We start from the raw sequence: 14,346 nt of genomic DNA, 5'->3' as shown, positions 1-14,346 counted from the left end.
CATCAGGAAGAGTCACAAATTTTCACCGAAACCACACCGATAAGGCAGAAACATGTACCTTGAGGGAGGCCAGATGAAGGCCTGAGTCAAGGCCTCGTTGCAGAAAGGCCAAAAGATTGGCAGTACTGAACTTGAACGCATCGCAATTCCTATCGGCACACCAGGTGAAATAGGAATTCCAGACCCTATGATAAATCCGAGCAAAAGCCGGTTTACGGGCCTTCAACATCGTTTGAATAACTGCCTCAGAAAAATCTTTGGCCTTCAGGACGGAAGCTTCAAGAGCCACACCGTCAAAGCCAGTCGGGCCAAGTCCTGGTAGACACAGGGGCCCTGAACGAGGAGGTCTGGGCGCTGTGGAAGTAGAAGAGGACGCTCTAACGAGAGACCCTGGAGGTCTGAGAACCAATGCCGTCGGAGCCACGCAGGAGCGATCAGAAGTATGATTCCTCCTTCTAACTTAAACTTCCTTATTACCCTGGGCAGGAGTGACACCGGAGGGAACACGTACGGCAGCCGAAAGTTCCATGGAATTGCCAGTGCGTCTATGAATGCTGCTTGAGGATGTCATTGCTCCGAAGATCGGAACCTTGTTGCTGTGTCGAGACGCCATCATTTCTACATCTGGTAGGCCCCACTTGTCCACTAGGAGTTGAAATACTTCTGGATGAAGGCTCCACTCTCCGGCGTGTACGTCCTGACGACTGAGGAAGTCCGCTTCCCAGCTTAGGACTCCCGGAATGAACACTGCCGATATGGCTGGCAGATGGCGTTCCGCACATTTAAGAATCTCTGACACTTCCATCATTGAAATGCGGCTTTGAGTGCCGCCTTGATGATTTATGTACGCCACCGTGGTGGCGTTGTCTGACTGTACATGAACAGGCCTGTTCCGTACCAGAGGCAGGGCGAGTGTCAGCGCATTGAACACCGCCCGCAGTTCCAGAATATTTATCGAGAGGCGAGGCTACTTCCAGGTCCAACGACCCTGGAGGGAGTGCTGCTCCAACACCGCTTCCCAACCCCTCAGACTGGCGTCCGTCGTCAGAAGGACCCAGTTAGAGATCCAGAAGGGACGGTCCTTGCTCAGCTGCTGGTCCTGGAGCCACCAGGTCAGTGACAGACGGTCCTCCGGAGACAAAGAGATCATTTGAGACCTGATCCGGTGAGGCAGGCCGTCCCACTTGGCAAGAACCAGTTTCTGTAGAGGGCGCAAATGAAATTGAGCATACTCTACCATGTCGAAAGCCGATACAATGAGGCCAAGTACTTACATCACCAAGTGTATCAACACTCGTGGATGAGACAGGAAGCATCGCATTCTGTCCTGAAAGTTCAGGACTTTCTCCTGGGACAAAAACAACCGCTGGTTGTGAGTGTCCAACACTGCTCCCAGGTGCTACATCCTCTGAGCAGGGACCAGGGATTTCTTCCAGTTAATGAACCACCCGTAGGCTTGCAGAAACTGGGCTGCCAGTTTCAGATGACAGAGGAGAACTTCTGGAGAGTTGGCCAGGATCAGCAAGTCGTCCAGATACGGCAGGATCCTGATACCCTGACGGCGTAGTACAGCCGTCATCACCGCCATGACTTTGGTGAAGATTCGCGGAGCTGTCGTTAGTCCAAAGGACAAGACCCGGAATTGATAATGGAAGTTGCCAATAGCAAACTGCAGGTATTGCTGGTGCGACATGGCAATAGGAATATACAGGTAAGCATCATGTATATCCAGGGATACCATATAATCCCCTGGCTCCAAAGCCAGAACAATAGAGCGGAGTCTCCATACAAAATTTGGATACCCGCACAAAGTTATTCAAAGACTTGAGGTTGAGAATGGGCCGGGAGGACCCATTCAGCTTCGGGACTAGGAACAGCGTGGAATAGTACCCCTGACCCTCTGAGACAGGGGCACCGGTACTACCACTCCTGTGTCCAGGAGGGATCTTACCACCACTTGCAGAGCGTTTGCCTTTGTCAGATCTGAGGGGGACGTTTCTTGAAGGAGATGGCATACCCTTGATTGATGACTTCCGTACCCAGGCGTCCGAAGTGGTCTTTAACCATGCCTGAGCAAACCCTAGAAGTCGGCCTCCCACTCTGGTGTCCCCCAGAGGGAGGCCTGCCCCATTATGTGGCCGGCTTCTCAAGATTTGGAAGCGGGCTGACAGGTGGCCCAGGCTTGTTTAGGCTTGGGCTTACCGGGCTTGGAAGTGTGAGACTGTTTCGAGTACGCCTGACCTTTCGCTTTACCTGGAGGCCTGTAGGAACGAAAGGAAGTACTTTTAGCCTTTGACGTTGAAGGAGCAGTACTAGGTAGACATGCAGTCTTAGCAGAGGCCAGGTCAGCAACAATTTTGTGGAGATCCTCCCCAAACAAAATGTTTCCCTTAAATGGGAGAACCTCCAGAGCTTTCTTAGAGTCCATGTCCACAGACCAGAGAAGCCAGAGAATCCGACGAGCCAGAATGGACGTAGTAGCCGCTTTGGCCGCCTGGACATCAGCATCGGAGGCCGCCTCCTGAATGTATTGAGAAGCTGTAACAATATAGGAGAGGCACTGTTTCGCATTGTTAGGAAAGTTGGACGGTAGTTCCTCCTCCACCTCCTGAACCCGGGGCCTTAATGGCCTCGGCAGCCCATGAGGTAGGATCCTCTGCTCCTGCCAGAGTATAAATAGACTTTACGCAGCCCTCAACACGTTTATCCGTGGGTTCCTTCAGAGAAGTGACGGTAGTGACCGGCAGAGCAGAGGATACCACCATTCGTGCGACATGTGAGTCCACTGGAGGCAGTGTTTCCTAATTCTTAGTCAGCTCTACAGAGAGAGGATAGCGAGCAAGCATCTTCTTATGAGGTGTAAACTTTTTTCCCTGGATTTTCCCAGGATTTCTGACGTATGTCCACTAGCTGGGAAGAATGAGGTAAAACCAGTTGGTCACCTTCTGACGCTTGAACCTGTCAGGTTTCTTAGAAGCATCCTGAGGATCAGTATCGTCAGTGATCTGAAGAATCAGCCTGATGGCCTCCGAGATCAGGCACATCCACTTGAGAAACCGATTCCCCATCAGAAACATCTGTATCAGCGTCTGCGGGATCAGTATATGCGCCGTCTTCGTCAGAAGATGTATCCGGCGCAGGAGTGGATTGAGAGGAAACAAGGGCCCGCTTAGAGGGCTCCTTGGCCTTAGGCGCGTGATGGTCATTTTTCTGTTTTGCCATAGTCTGATGAAATTGCTGTAACTGGGAGGACAGAGCATCTTCCCATGGTGGGTTAACAGCAGGGACAAAATCTGGCTGCAGAGACACAGGTGGACCCATAGGGGGTGTGCTATTAGCCACCAGCTTATTCAGCAAGGCAGAGAAAGTAGCCCAAGGTGGGCCCTGATGGGCTCCTGTTGCTACAATCTGACTTGGGGGGCAAGGAACTCCCAGCACTGGACACCTCAGCTGCAATACTATCCTCTAATGGGTCCGTGACGTCATCACCGCGCACTGCGGGATCGGTCCCCGAACCGTCACCCTGCGTAGCCGACATGATGTGGAGGCTATACCCAGAGCAAGACAGTAGAAGAAATGCAGAAAGAAATACCCCACAAGATTCCCTGTGCAATGTAAAACACAAACAGAGGATCCAAGGAGTATGCAGTGACTGGAACACACAGGGAAAAATACTATTTCAGTATATCCTGTGAAACGCCTATATTACACTAAAAAACCCTGACGCACTTAGCCCCCCAGGGTATAGAATATAGGGATAGCAGTAGGAGTGGGATACACGGAACAGATATATCACACAGCAGCCATATGCACATACACGCAGTCACATGTACAATGCAGAAATAATGACAAGCAATAAACTGCACTGGACTAGCAATACTAAGTAATAACCAGTAAAGCTTAATATGTCTAGAGATATAACAATGCACAGTAAAGACTGGATGTATATCACAGGATAACTTGTACAAAATAACCCTGACACAATGCACTATTTCTTAACTAACACTGCCAAAATGCATGTAGAATACTTAAGTGTCCTGTAAATGCACAGCGCTGAGGAACAGGCGGCTTTACAGAGGAGGATTTGCCAATGCAGTCCCAGAACAGCTTCAACATGTCTTTATGGTGCCAAGCTGCAGCAGGGAGTGAGGGAGAGAGAGTGTATACAGCTCCAGGGCAGGAACACTTATGTAAAATTGCGCCCGGAGCTGGGGGAGGGGCTACAGGCCAGAGCACATTCCCCTTGCTGGGCTTCCACCACCAGGTACTGCAGGCCGCATAAAACGGGTTAATACCCAACCTGTGCCCTGCCCTGGTGGTCTAGTGGGGTCCCTGCACTAACACAGTGTCCACGCCAGCATGAGCAGCCCACCTCCTACTCCTGGGGGACCCTCTTACCTGCTCCCTGTAAGCGGCCACGCAAAATCCTGGAGAGGTGCGGCGAAGTGTGTGTGTGTGCCTGACAGAAACCGGAGCCTTTGCCGCAAGTACCCTGCAACCAGGGCGCGGGAGTATGCGGCGCCGCTGGGGGAGGTGATGGAGCAGCAGTCAGCGATGTCAAACTGACATCAAACACTGGCTGCTGCCCTTGAAGTCTTCTTTTCTTCAAAGAAAAAGCTCTTTTCAGGGCTGCCAGGAGGAGCCCTGCTGTTGAGATGCCTGCTAGTGCAGACACCAACTACAAACTGAGCTCCTGTGCACGGAGGCGGGGTTATAGAGCAGGCGGCGCTATGCATCCTGGGAAGAAGGTCAAAGCTTTAGCTGTTGGTGCCTCCGGATCAAGATCCTACTCTACACCCCGATGTTATTCCCTGTGGAATACAGTTTTCCCCCGCTGCAGAAATGGAGACATTCCCCTTTTATGGCTGTAGTGCCAGTCCGGGTATTGTGTACACTACAGTGTACCTAGGAGACTCAGTCCACCCCGTGTAGAAGCCGTGCGTCTTCGTACCCTCATGCCGCCATAATGACCGACGACCCGCTAACCGGGACGTCGGCTTAGTACTCACCACTCTACATTCTTCTGGCTCTGTTAGGGTTGGCAGCGTGCTGCGGGAATGTACGCTCGCCGTGGTGGGGCTTGTGAATAGTTCCCTCAGGAGCTAGCGTCCTGTCAGCGGGGAATGAGACCATTAACCCTTTAGCGGGGTTGCACCCCCCCAAGTCCCACGAAGCAGGCAGGCTGGTGCCATCCAGTCCTGCCTGAAAATAACAAACTTTACAAATAAATGTGCAGAAAACTCTTCAGGAGCTTCCAGAGAGGTGACCGGCTCCTCCGGGCACATTTTCTAAACTGCGTCTGGTAGGAGGGGCATAGAGGGAGGAGCCAGCACACGTAATCAACTTCTACAGTGCCCATGGCTCCAAGTGGACCCGTCTATACCCCATGGTACTAACTGAATTCCAAGTATCCCCTAGGAAGTTAGAGAAATAGGATTATAATAATAGTTATCCCTAAACAACTCAGCTTCATCATAATCTAATTGACACCCAGGGATTAAGTCTGGTAATGGTTCTAGAAATAGCCTAAGTCAGGGTTTCCCAAACTCACTCCTAAAGGCACCCCACGTTCAGGATTTAAATGATATCAATGCATTTGAACATACAGCATAATCAAACTGACTGAGTTGCTAATTAATTCGCCTTTGCTCAAGCACGGACATCCCTAAAACCTAAACTGTTAGGGTGCCTTGAGGAAAGAGAATGTATTCACTTTGTAATAACTACTGTTCATGTACACATTTTCTTTGCTGTCAGGACTACCTTGATTACGCTGATGTATTTCTGAGAATGTGTGTCCAACAAATTTTGTCAATGACATGGTTCGGTATATATTCAGTAATGTGATAAAATGAAGTTTCATGTTTGCTTCTCCCATTGTATTAATAAGACAATGTGAAAATGAAAGAAAGTATTTAAATTGTTTAACACGGGTACTTGAAATAAGGACTCGCAGTCAGGTATTCCGGTTACAACACAGCATCTTTACTGGTAGCAGACACTGTGCAGAGCATATTCAGGCTGGGGCTGTGTCACACAGGTACATACAGAAAATAAAGCAACAAACATAATAGGTCCTAGCACTTCCCATGCTCAATAGTCATTCTGCTTGTAGCCACACATGCAATGCTCTGCTGGCATGACTAATGTTCACGATCCCTGGCGTTACAAACTGTTCCCTGCTCACTGGCCTCAGCGCCATGCACTGTGGGTGTTTGGGAGTTTTAAACCCCTCTCCTGCACCTGACTTCCTGCTCTTAGTGAGTTGGAAAACTCCGGACCTCTGTTTCTCCAGTTGCAGCTGTGCAATTCAGAAAGACTGGAATTATAAACCTCCACTACAGGTGCAGAATGTGCAGGCCTTGTTTTCTTCTCCCTTGGAGGGAGCTGATCCCACCAGAATGTGGACAATTGTGGTGAGACACAAGCCCTCTCACCACAATTATTTTCATAAGCATACTTACTATAGTAATGTAAACAAGCATATACAGATTGTAAGCTCCACTTTGGCAGGGATTGATGTGAATGTTCAAATATTCTCTGTAAAGCACTGCGGAATATGTGTGCGCTAAATAAATAACTGGTAATAAATAAAAAACACATCATGGCAGCTCAGAATGCATGTACTGTATATAACCATTTACTACTTCCAAATGCTCATTTATTGAAGTTGTGGGTTTGTTTTTGTTTTTTAGACAAGTAAGGGATTAGTTCAAACATAGGAATTGTATCCTATTTAAACAAATTTCACTTACCTCACGTTTTAAATTGTCCACATTAATTGTACACTCCTTATTTTCTGCCAGACAAGAGCTCTCTTCTGGTTCTCTAATTGCCTCTTTTACTGCTATTTCCTCAATGTTGTACTGGAAACAGAATTCAACAATCAGTTTTTTTATTCTAACCATATCTTAACCACAACTGGCAATAATATCAATGTACAAGGGTGGCTCAATAAGTAAGGCAACAAGACCTCTCGTGTGTGTAATGTTCTCTATTTTATTCTAATTTCCCCCCAGAGTAGGTAGACCATTGCTTCCCCTCATGACCATTAGACTGTGCCTCATATCAGTCATACTGTCCCAACATCAGCTGTAAGATGTTGGGGCTGCCGGAAACATGTTCAAACATTGTAGTGCATAGTGTGATCAGATTTTAGTCTAAAAAGCACATCAGTAGCTGAAATTCATCATCAACTTGTTGAAGTGTATGATGATAACATCACGTCAACAATACTGTTGCTGAAAAGACTGTGGTCCTGTGATCTTCATGGTGGTGTCATCATCTGATGATTAGGAAAGCAAGATTCTGCTTCACTCCTATACCACTAGATAACATGGAGGAGCCCAGGAAAAGAAAACCCAAACAGATATACCCTGTAAAGCCTATAAAGCCTTGGCCAGACAGAGTGGCTCTGTCAGCAACCTCGGCACCTCCAGTAGCCTCAGTACCTGGTTCCTGAAGTGATAATAGCCAAAACCCTTTCAAATAGTCAACAGCAAGAGGTTAAAGAGTTTCTCATAAGAAATAGGTTTGTTTTCTGAGGTACCAGGTAAAACATTACTCATTAAACATGACCCAATAACTGAACCAGGGATTAAGGTTAACCTGAAGCCACATAGAATACCAGAAGCTCGACGGGAGGTGGCGTCTAAACAAATGTAAAAAAGGATGGCGCTAGATATAATTGAAGAGTTGCATAATGAGTGGTCAAGTCCCATTGTGCTTATTCCGAAACCTGGAGCTCATACTTCTGCACTGATTTCTGGTTATTGAAAAGTGTGTCTAAATTTGATGCCTACCTAATGCCTTGGGTGGATGAGCTTATTGAAAGGCTGGGAACGGCAGAATACTTGACCAATTTAGAATTAACCAAGGGGTACTGGCAAGTACCATTGACTGAAAGAAAAGAGAGTTTTATCTTCGCCAGAGGGCTGTTACAATACAAAATGTTGCAGTTTGGGTTACATGGGGCACCTACCACCTTTCAAAGGATGTTGGATAGAATTCTAAGGCCCCATAGACAATATGCTGTTGCTTATCTTGATGTTGTCATATATAGTACTGATTGGCAGTCTCACTTGCCCGGGGTTCAAGCAACGTTGACTCCATCAGGGAGACAAGTTTAACAGCTAACCCAAAAAAGTGTTGTTTGTGGATTGAATAAGTGAAGTATCTGTAATATGCCATAAGCCGTGGTTTGATAAAATCCCAACTCAATAAAACTGAAAGGGGAGAGTCCCAGCCTTTGGAAAATACCCTCAGATAAACTCTAAGTCAGACAGAACCCGAGATATCTGGCTGGGAAGAGCAATTCACAGGCTCAGATGTGGACCACTTCTTTGAATTCGTATATCTCCGGTTCCCCAGGGCCGATATTCAATAATCTGGTACCACTGGAAAAAGGGGACCCTCAGCCATCAGCCTAGGGCCATTATACTTCTGGGTCCCTTGGGCAACTGCCCATTGAGCCTAGATGAAAAGACGGCCCTGAGGACATGCAGAGACCACCCCTGTAAGTTGTCCTACCTAAATATATTAGTTGTAACACTGTAAGGGTGCAAGGTGCCGTTTCCTGGGGTATATGGCAGCACGCAGCAGCTGAGGAACAACACATGTCCAGTTTCTGGTACAACTGGCCCCAGCCAGTTTTATTGTACAGAAAATAAAACAAACACCAAAAGAAAATACCTTGCCTGTTCGGCACTAACTAAACACAAGATGTTCCTAACTATCACTAAAACACAGAGTTTTCCAGCAAACACTGTATAGCTCACTTGTATCAGGAAGCGTGTTTCTCTCACAGAGATCCTGCAGTCTTCCCAGGCAGTCTGCACACCCTAATCAGGCCAGCAGCTCTATAACACTCTTACACAGCTGAAAGCCTGATTAGCCTTCTGTGAGGCCAAAGACCCGAACTGGGCCCAATGTCTGGAACTTGCCCCATCTCTCTTTCAGGGCCCTTACCCAGCTTTTCCAACAAACTGAAAAGGTTCTAACAAAACAAAACATATTCCTAGAAGTTTTCATTTTTCTAATACATGTAAGACAAACATACCTGCCCTCAAACACTATCCCAGTGTTCTTGTCACATATCCCCCTCCCCTGTTTCGACCTAGGGGCCGGAACACTTGTAGCCCCCAAACAGAAGATGCGGGACAATGCATCTGCGTTGGCCAATTGTGTACCCGGTCTATGTTCGACAGTAAACTTAAAATCCTGCAACGCTAGAAACCATCTAGTTACACGAGCATTCTTGCCTCTATTTACATACATCCATTTTAAAGGGGCATGATCCGTCACTAGTCTGAATTGTCTACCCAAGAGGTAATATCTCAAGGTATCTAGTGCCCACTTAATGGCCAAAGCCTCCTTTTCCACAATGGCATACCTTTTTTCATGCTCATTGAGTTTCCTACTCAAATAAATTATAGGGTGTTCGTCCCCATCTCTGGTTTGGGACAGCACAGCGCCTATCCCTACCTCTGAGGCATCTGTCTGTACCACAAATTCTTTTGAAAAATCTGGTGTTATCAATACCGGTTGTGAACACAAAGCCACTTTTAACGCTTGGAACGCTTTTTCTGCATCAGGGTTCCATTTCACCATATTTGACTGCTTCCCTTTGGTAAGGTCTGACAACGGCACCGCTGTGGTCGCAAAATTGGGAATAAACCGTCTATAGTACCCAGTTATTCCCAAAAAAGCCCTTACCTGTTTTTTATTCACTGGACGAGGCCAGTTTTGAATAGCATCAATTTTATTCAATTGGGGCCTAATTAGACCTCTGCCCATGGTGAAGCCAAAGTATTTGACCTCCTCCATTGGGAGGCAGCACTTCGTTGGGTTAGCAGTTAACCCTGCCTCTCTGATTGAGTCCAGTACTGCTTGTACTTTAACCAAATGGGACCCCCAGTCTTTACTGTGAATTACCACATCATCCAAATAGGCAGCTGCATATTTTCTATGGGGCCTCAAAATTTTATCAATCACCCGTTGCAAGGTTTGCTGGAGCCCCATGCAACCCAAAGGGTAACATCTTATACTGGTACAGCCCCTCCGGAACCGAAAAGGCTGTTTTTTCTTTTGCGCTATCAGATAAAGGTATTTGCCAGTAACCTTTGGTCAGGTCCAACGTGGTGAGAAACCTGGCTGTTCCCAGCCTTTCTATAAGCTCATCCACACGGGGCATGGGGTATGCGTCAAACTTGGACACCTCATTTAACTTACGAAAGTCATTACAGAAGCGTATGCTACCGTCGGGCTTCGGGATGAGAACTATGGGACTGGACCACTCACTGTTAGATTCCTCTATGACTCCAAGTTCTAACATGGTTTTAACTTCTTTAGTAACAGCTTCTCGCTGAGCTTCAGGAATCCTATATGGCTTTAAATGAACCCTGACCCCTGGTTCTGTGACAATGTCATGTTTTATTATGGTCGTTCGGCCAGGCAGCTCTGAAAATATCTCTCTATTTTGGATGAGAAATTCTTTAACCTGATTGTTCTGGTCAGCTGATAATGTCTCTGACACCTTTACTGCGGGAAGCAACCGAGGTGAAGACACCGAAGGGCAAGGCTCCGCTGACAGAGACAACCTATCTTTCCAGGGTTTGATTAAGTTAACATGGTAGATTTGTTCGGGTTTTCTCTTTCCCGGCTGGTATACTTTGTAATTAACCTCATTCACTTTTTCCCTAATCTCAAATGGACCCTGCCATTTAGCTAGCAATTTGCTTTCCACAGTGGGTACCAAAACAAGAACTCTATCTCCAGGAGCAAATTCCCGTATCTTGGCACTCCGGTTATATACCCTCTGTTGAGCACTTTGGGCCTGTTCCATGTGGTCTCTGACAATAGGTACCACGGCTGCAATCCTATCCTGCATTTGTGATACATGTTCAATAACGCTTCAATAAGGAGTGGGCTGTCCTTCCCACGTCTCTTTGGCAATGTCCAACAGCCCTCTGGGGTGTCTACCATACAACAAATCAAATGGAGAAAACCCCGTAGAGGACTGAGGAACTTCTATGATGGCCATTAACAAGTAGGGCAACAAACAATCCCAGTTTTTCCCATCTCTATCAACAACCTTTTTTAACATACTTTTTAATGTTTTATTAAACCTTTCCACCAACCCGTCTGTTTGGGGATGGTAGATGGACGTCCTGAGGTGAGTGACCTTAAATAATTTGCACAATTCCTTCATGATCCTTGACATAAATGGAGTACCTTGGTCAGTCAAAATTTCTTTTGGTATTCCCACTCTACTAAAAACCTGCACCAGCTCCCTAGCTATTGCCTTGGTTGTGATAGTGCGTAAAGGGACAGCCTCAGGATATCGAGTGGCATAGTCCATAATTACCAGGATATACTGATGGCCCCGAGCAAACTTTAACAAGGCCCCCACGAGATCCATGGCTATTCTGTCAAACGGGACCTCTATAATAGGCATGGGAACTAGTGGGCTCCTGAAATGGGGTCTAGGGGCATGATACTGGCATTCAGTACAGGAAGAACAATATTCAGACACTTCTTTATAAACCCCTGGCCAAAATAACCTTTGTAAAACTCTTTCAGTGGTTTTTTCTGCCCCTAAATGTCCTGCGGTAACGTGACTATGAGCTAAATCTAGTACCGTTCTCCGATAAGGCTGGGGAACTACCAGCTGTTCCACCACATCCTCACCCCTTTTGACAATGTGGTACAAGAGCTCATTACAGATGGCCATGTGGGGATACGTAACCCTGTCACCTGGTACCACAGGTTCCCCATTAACAACCTTAACATTCTCCCTAGCCTTTATTGAGGTAGGATCCTTTAACTGTTCAGACGCAAACAGATCCTTCTTTACCTCCAGGTCAGGTACGCTTTCAGTACTAACTACTATGTCTCTGTTCCCAGCAAGAGGGTCCTCACTGGACTCCCCATCTGTCACTTCCCCAGCCAAACTAGCAAAAGGCAAAGGGTCAGAAAGTTCAGAAGACACACGTACATCCATAAAATCACCGGTATTATCAACTGGCTCTTTACTTCTCACATCTGTTGATAACCGTGATTCCCAGTTTCCAAAAATGTGGAAAATCCCTCCCTATTATGGCCTCATGCACCAAGGTGGGGACCAGTCCTACTTTAACAATTGCTGACCCACAACAAGTGTCTATATTTACTTCAGCAGTGACATAATGTTGGGTATCCCCATGTATGCAAGTTACCCCAATAGGTAATTGCTGGACCTTTAAGGGGTTCACTAACCCAGCTTTCACGAGGGTAACTAAACTTCCTGAATCTAGCAAGGCCTCTACCCGGTTACCCTCTAAGAACACATCACACATTTGTTTTTCCAGCTCAGGTGAAGGTACCACAGTACAGGCTAACCTAACAAAGAAAGACATTCTGCGACATTCAAAGGCAGCATCACATTGCATGGGTTCTTGCGTGACTGGGCAATTGGCAATAACATGACCTGGCATACCACACCTAAAACATTTAACCACACGATTATCAACCCGTTTGGGCAGCATAGACCGTTCTAGCCCCATTGGCCTGTCTCCTGGGCCAGTGTTTACAGTCTCTCCAGCCTTGCGTTCTCTTATCCGCCCAGCAACATTTTCCCAAGGAACAGTCTTACCAGTCTTTACTGAAGGGCGCTGTCGAGGATCTATGGGTTGCTGGGTGGTCATCAGTAGTTCCTCTGCTGCCAAATACCTCTCTACCATGTCCACTAATTGGTCAGCAGTACCCGGGTTTCCATGGCTCACCCAATTGCGCAGGACCATGGGCAAAGATTTCAAGTAGCGGTCCATGACGACTCTTTCAACCATCTGGGGACCAGTTAATGTCTCTGGCTGTAACCATTTTTTTGTTAGCTGAATAAGGTCGTGCATCTGGGAGCGAGGAGGCTTCTCCATGGCGTACACCCACCGGTGCACCCGTTGTGCTCGTACTGACAGCGTGACTCCCAGGCGGGTCAGGATCTCAGTCTTTAGTTTATCATAGTCCCGAGCCTCAGCAGGGCTTAAATCAAAGTACGCTTTTTGGGGCTCACCTGACAGGAAAGGTGCCAGCAGACTGGCCCACTGTGCTTTCGGCCAGTTCTCACGCTCGGCAGTCCTTTCAAACGTGGTCAGGTAGGCCTCCACATCATCAGCCTCTGTCATTTTCTGCAGGAAGTGACTGGCCCGTATAGAACTAGAGTTGGTCGGAGCACTGACGGCCACATCTCCAATCCGGGCTGCAAGGCTCTGCACCACTTCTGTTAAGGCCTCTCTATCCTGACGCTGTTGCCTGTAAAGTTCGTCAACAGCTGCCTGCTGTTGTCTCCTATTTCCCTCCATTGCCACCTGCTGCTGTCTGTTGGCCTCCTGCTGTAGTCTCCAATTTTCCTCCATTGCCACCTGCTGCTGTCTGTTGGCCTCCTGCTGAGCCGCTGTAGCTTGCAGCAAGGCTTTAAGCAGTTCCTTCATGTCGACAGATTTTTCAGGCGGCTTTGTAGCTGCTTTCACCCAGGACATATATCAAACCCTCAGGGGTGAGTCTCAGCAACTTCACACTGGGCTGTATCTGCATAAACCACCGTTTTCTGCAGGACTCATAAAGCTGCTGCTTTCACTTATGCGCAGAACGGACTGCTCGCATTCTCCACCAAGTTGTAACGCTGTAAGGGTGCAAGGTGCCGTTTCCTGGGGTATATGGCAGCACGCAGCAGCTGAGGAACAACACAAGTCCAGTTTCTGGTACAACTGGCCCCAGCCAGTTTTATTGTACAGAAAATAAAACAAACACCAAAAGAAAATACCTTGCCTGTCCGGCACTAACTAAACACAAGATGTTCCTAACTATCACTAAAACAAAAACACAGAGTTCTCCAGCAAACACTGTATAGCTCACTTGTTATCAGGAAGCGTGTTTCTCTCACAGAGATCCTGCAGTCTTCCCAGGCAGTCTGCACACCCTAATCAGGCCAGCAGCTCTATAACACTCTTACACAGCTGAAAGCCTGATTAGCCTTCTGTGAGGCCAAAGACCCGAACTGGGCCCAATGTCTGGAACTTGCCCCATCTCTCTTTCAGGGCCCTTACCCAGCTTTTCCAACAAACTGAAAAGGTTCTAACAAAACAAAACAGATTCCTAGAAGTTTTCATTTTTCTAATACATGTAAGACAAGAACCTGGGACAAACATACCTGCCCTCAAACACTATCCCAGTGTTCTTGTCACACTATATCTATCTATATCTATCTATATCTATATATAGTCTCCTTACTGGTCTTCCCAAACATAGGCTCTCACCACTTCAATCCATTTTAAATGCAGCTGCGAGGCTAATCTTCCTCGCTAGACGTTC

The 14,346-nt window shown here is 47.2% G+C and overlaps 1 protein-coding gene across 4 annotated transcripts in view; it reads right to left on the bottom strand.

The window, feature by feature from the left end:
* Positions 1 to 14,346, bottom strand: part of CLCC1 (chloride channel CLIC like 1) — a 251,622-nt gene that overhangs the window by 224,585 nt on the left and 12,691 nt on the right. For all 4 annotated transcript variants that reach the window (XM_063940150.1, XM_063940151.1, XM_063940152.1 and 1 more), the window contains exon 3: positions 6,756 to 6,866. In XM_063940150.1, coding sequence (XP_063796220.1) covers positions 6,756 to 6,866 — 111 coding nt within the window. The remainder of the gene's footprint in view (positions 1 to 6,755; positions 6,867 to 14,346) is intronic.

The sequence above is a fragment of the Pseudophryne corroboree genome, chromosome 9, assembly GCF_028390025.1.
Source record: "Pseudophryne corroboree isolate aPseCor3 chromosome 9, aPseCor3.hap2, whole genome shotgun sequence".
Classification (NCBI taxonomy): Eukaryota; Metazoa; Chordata; class Amphibia; order Anura; family Myobatrachidae; genus Pseudophryne; species Pseudophryne corroboree.
This window is presented reverse-complemented; position numbering and strand designations above follow the sequence as displayed.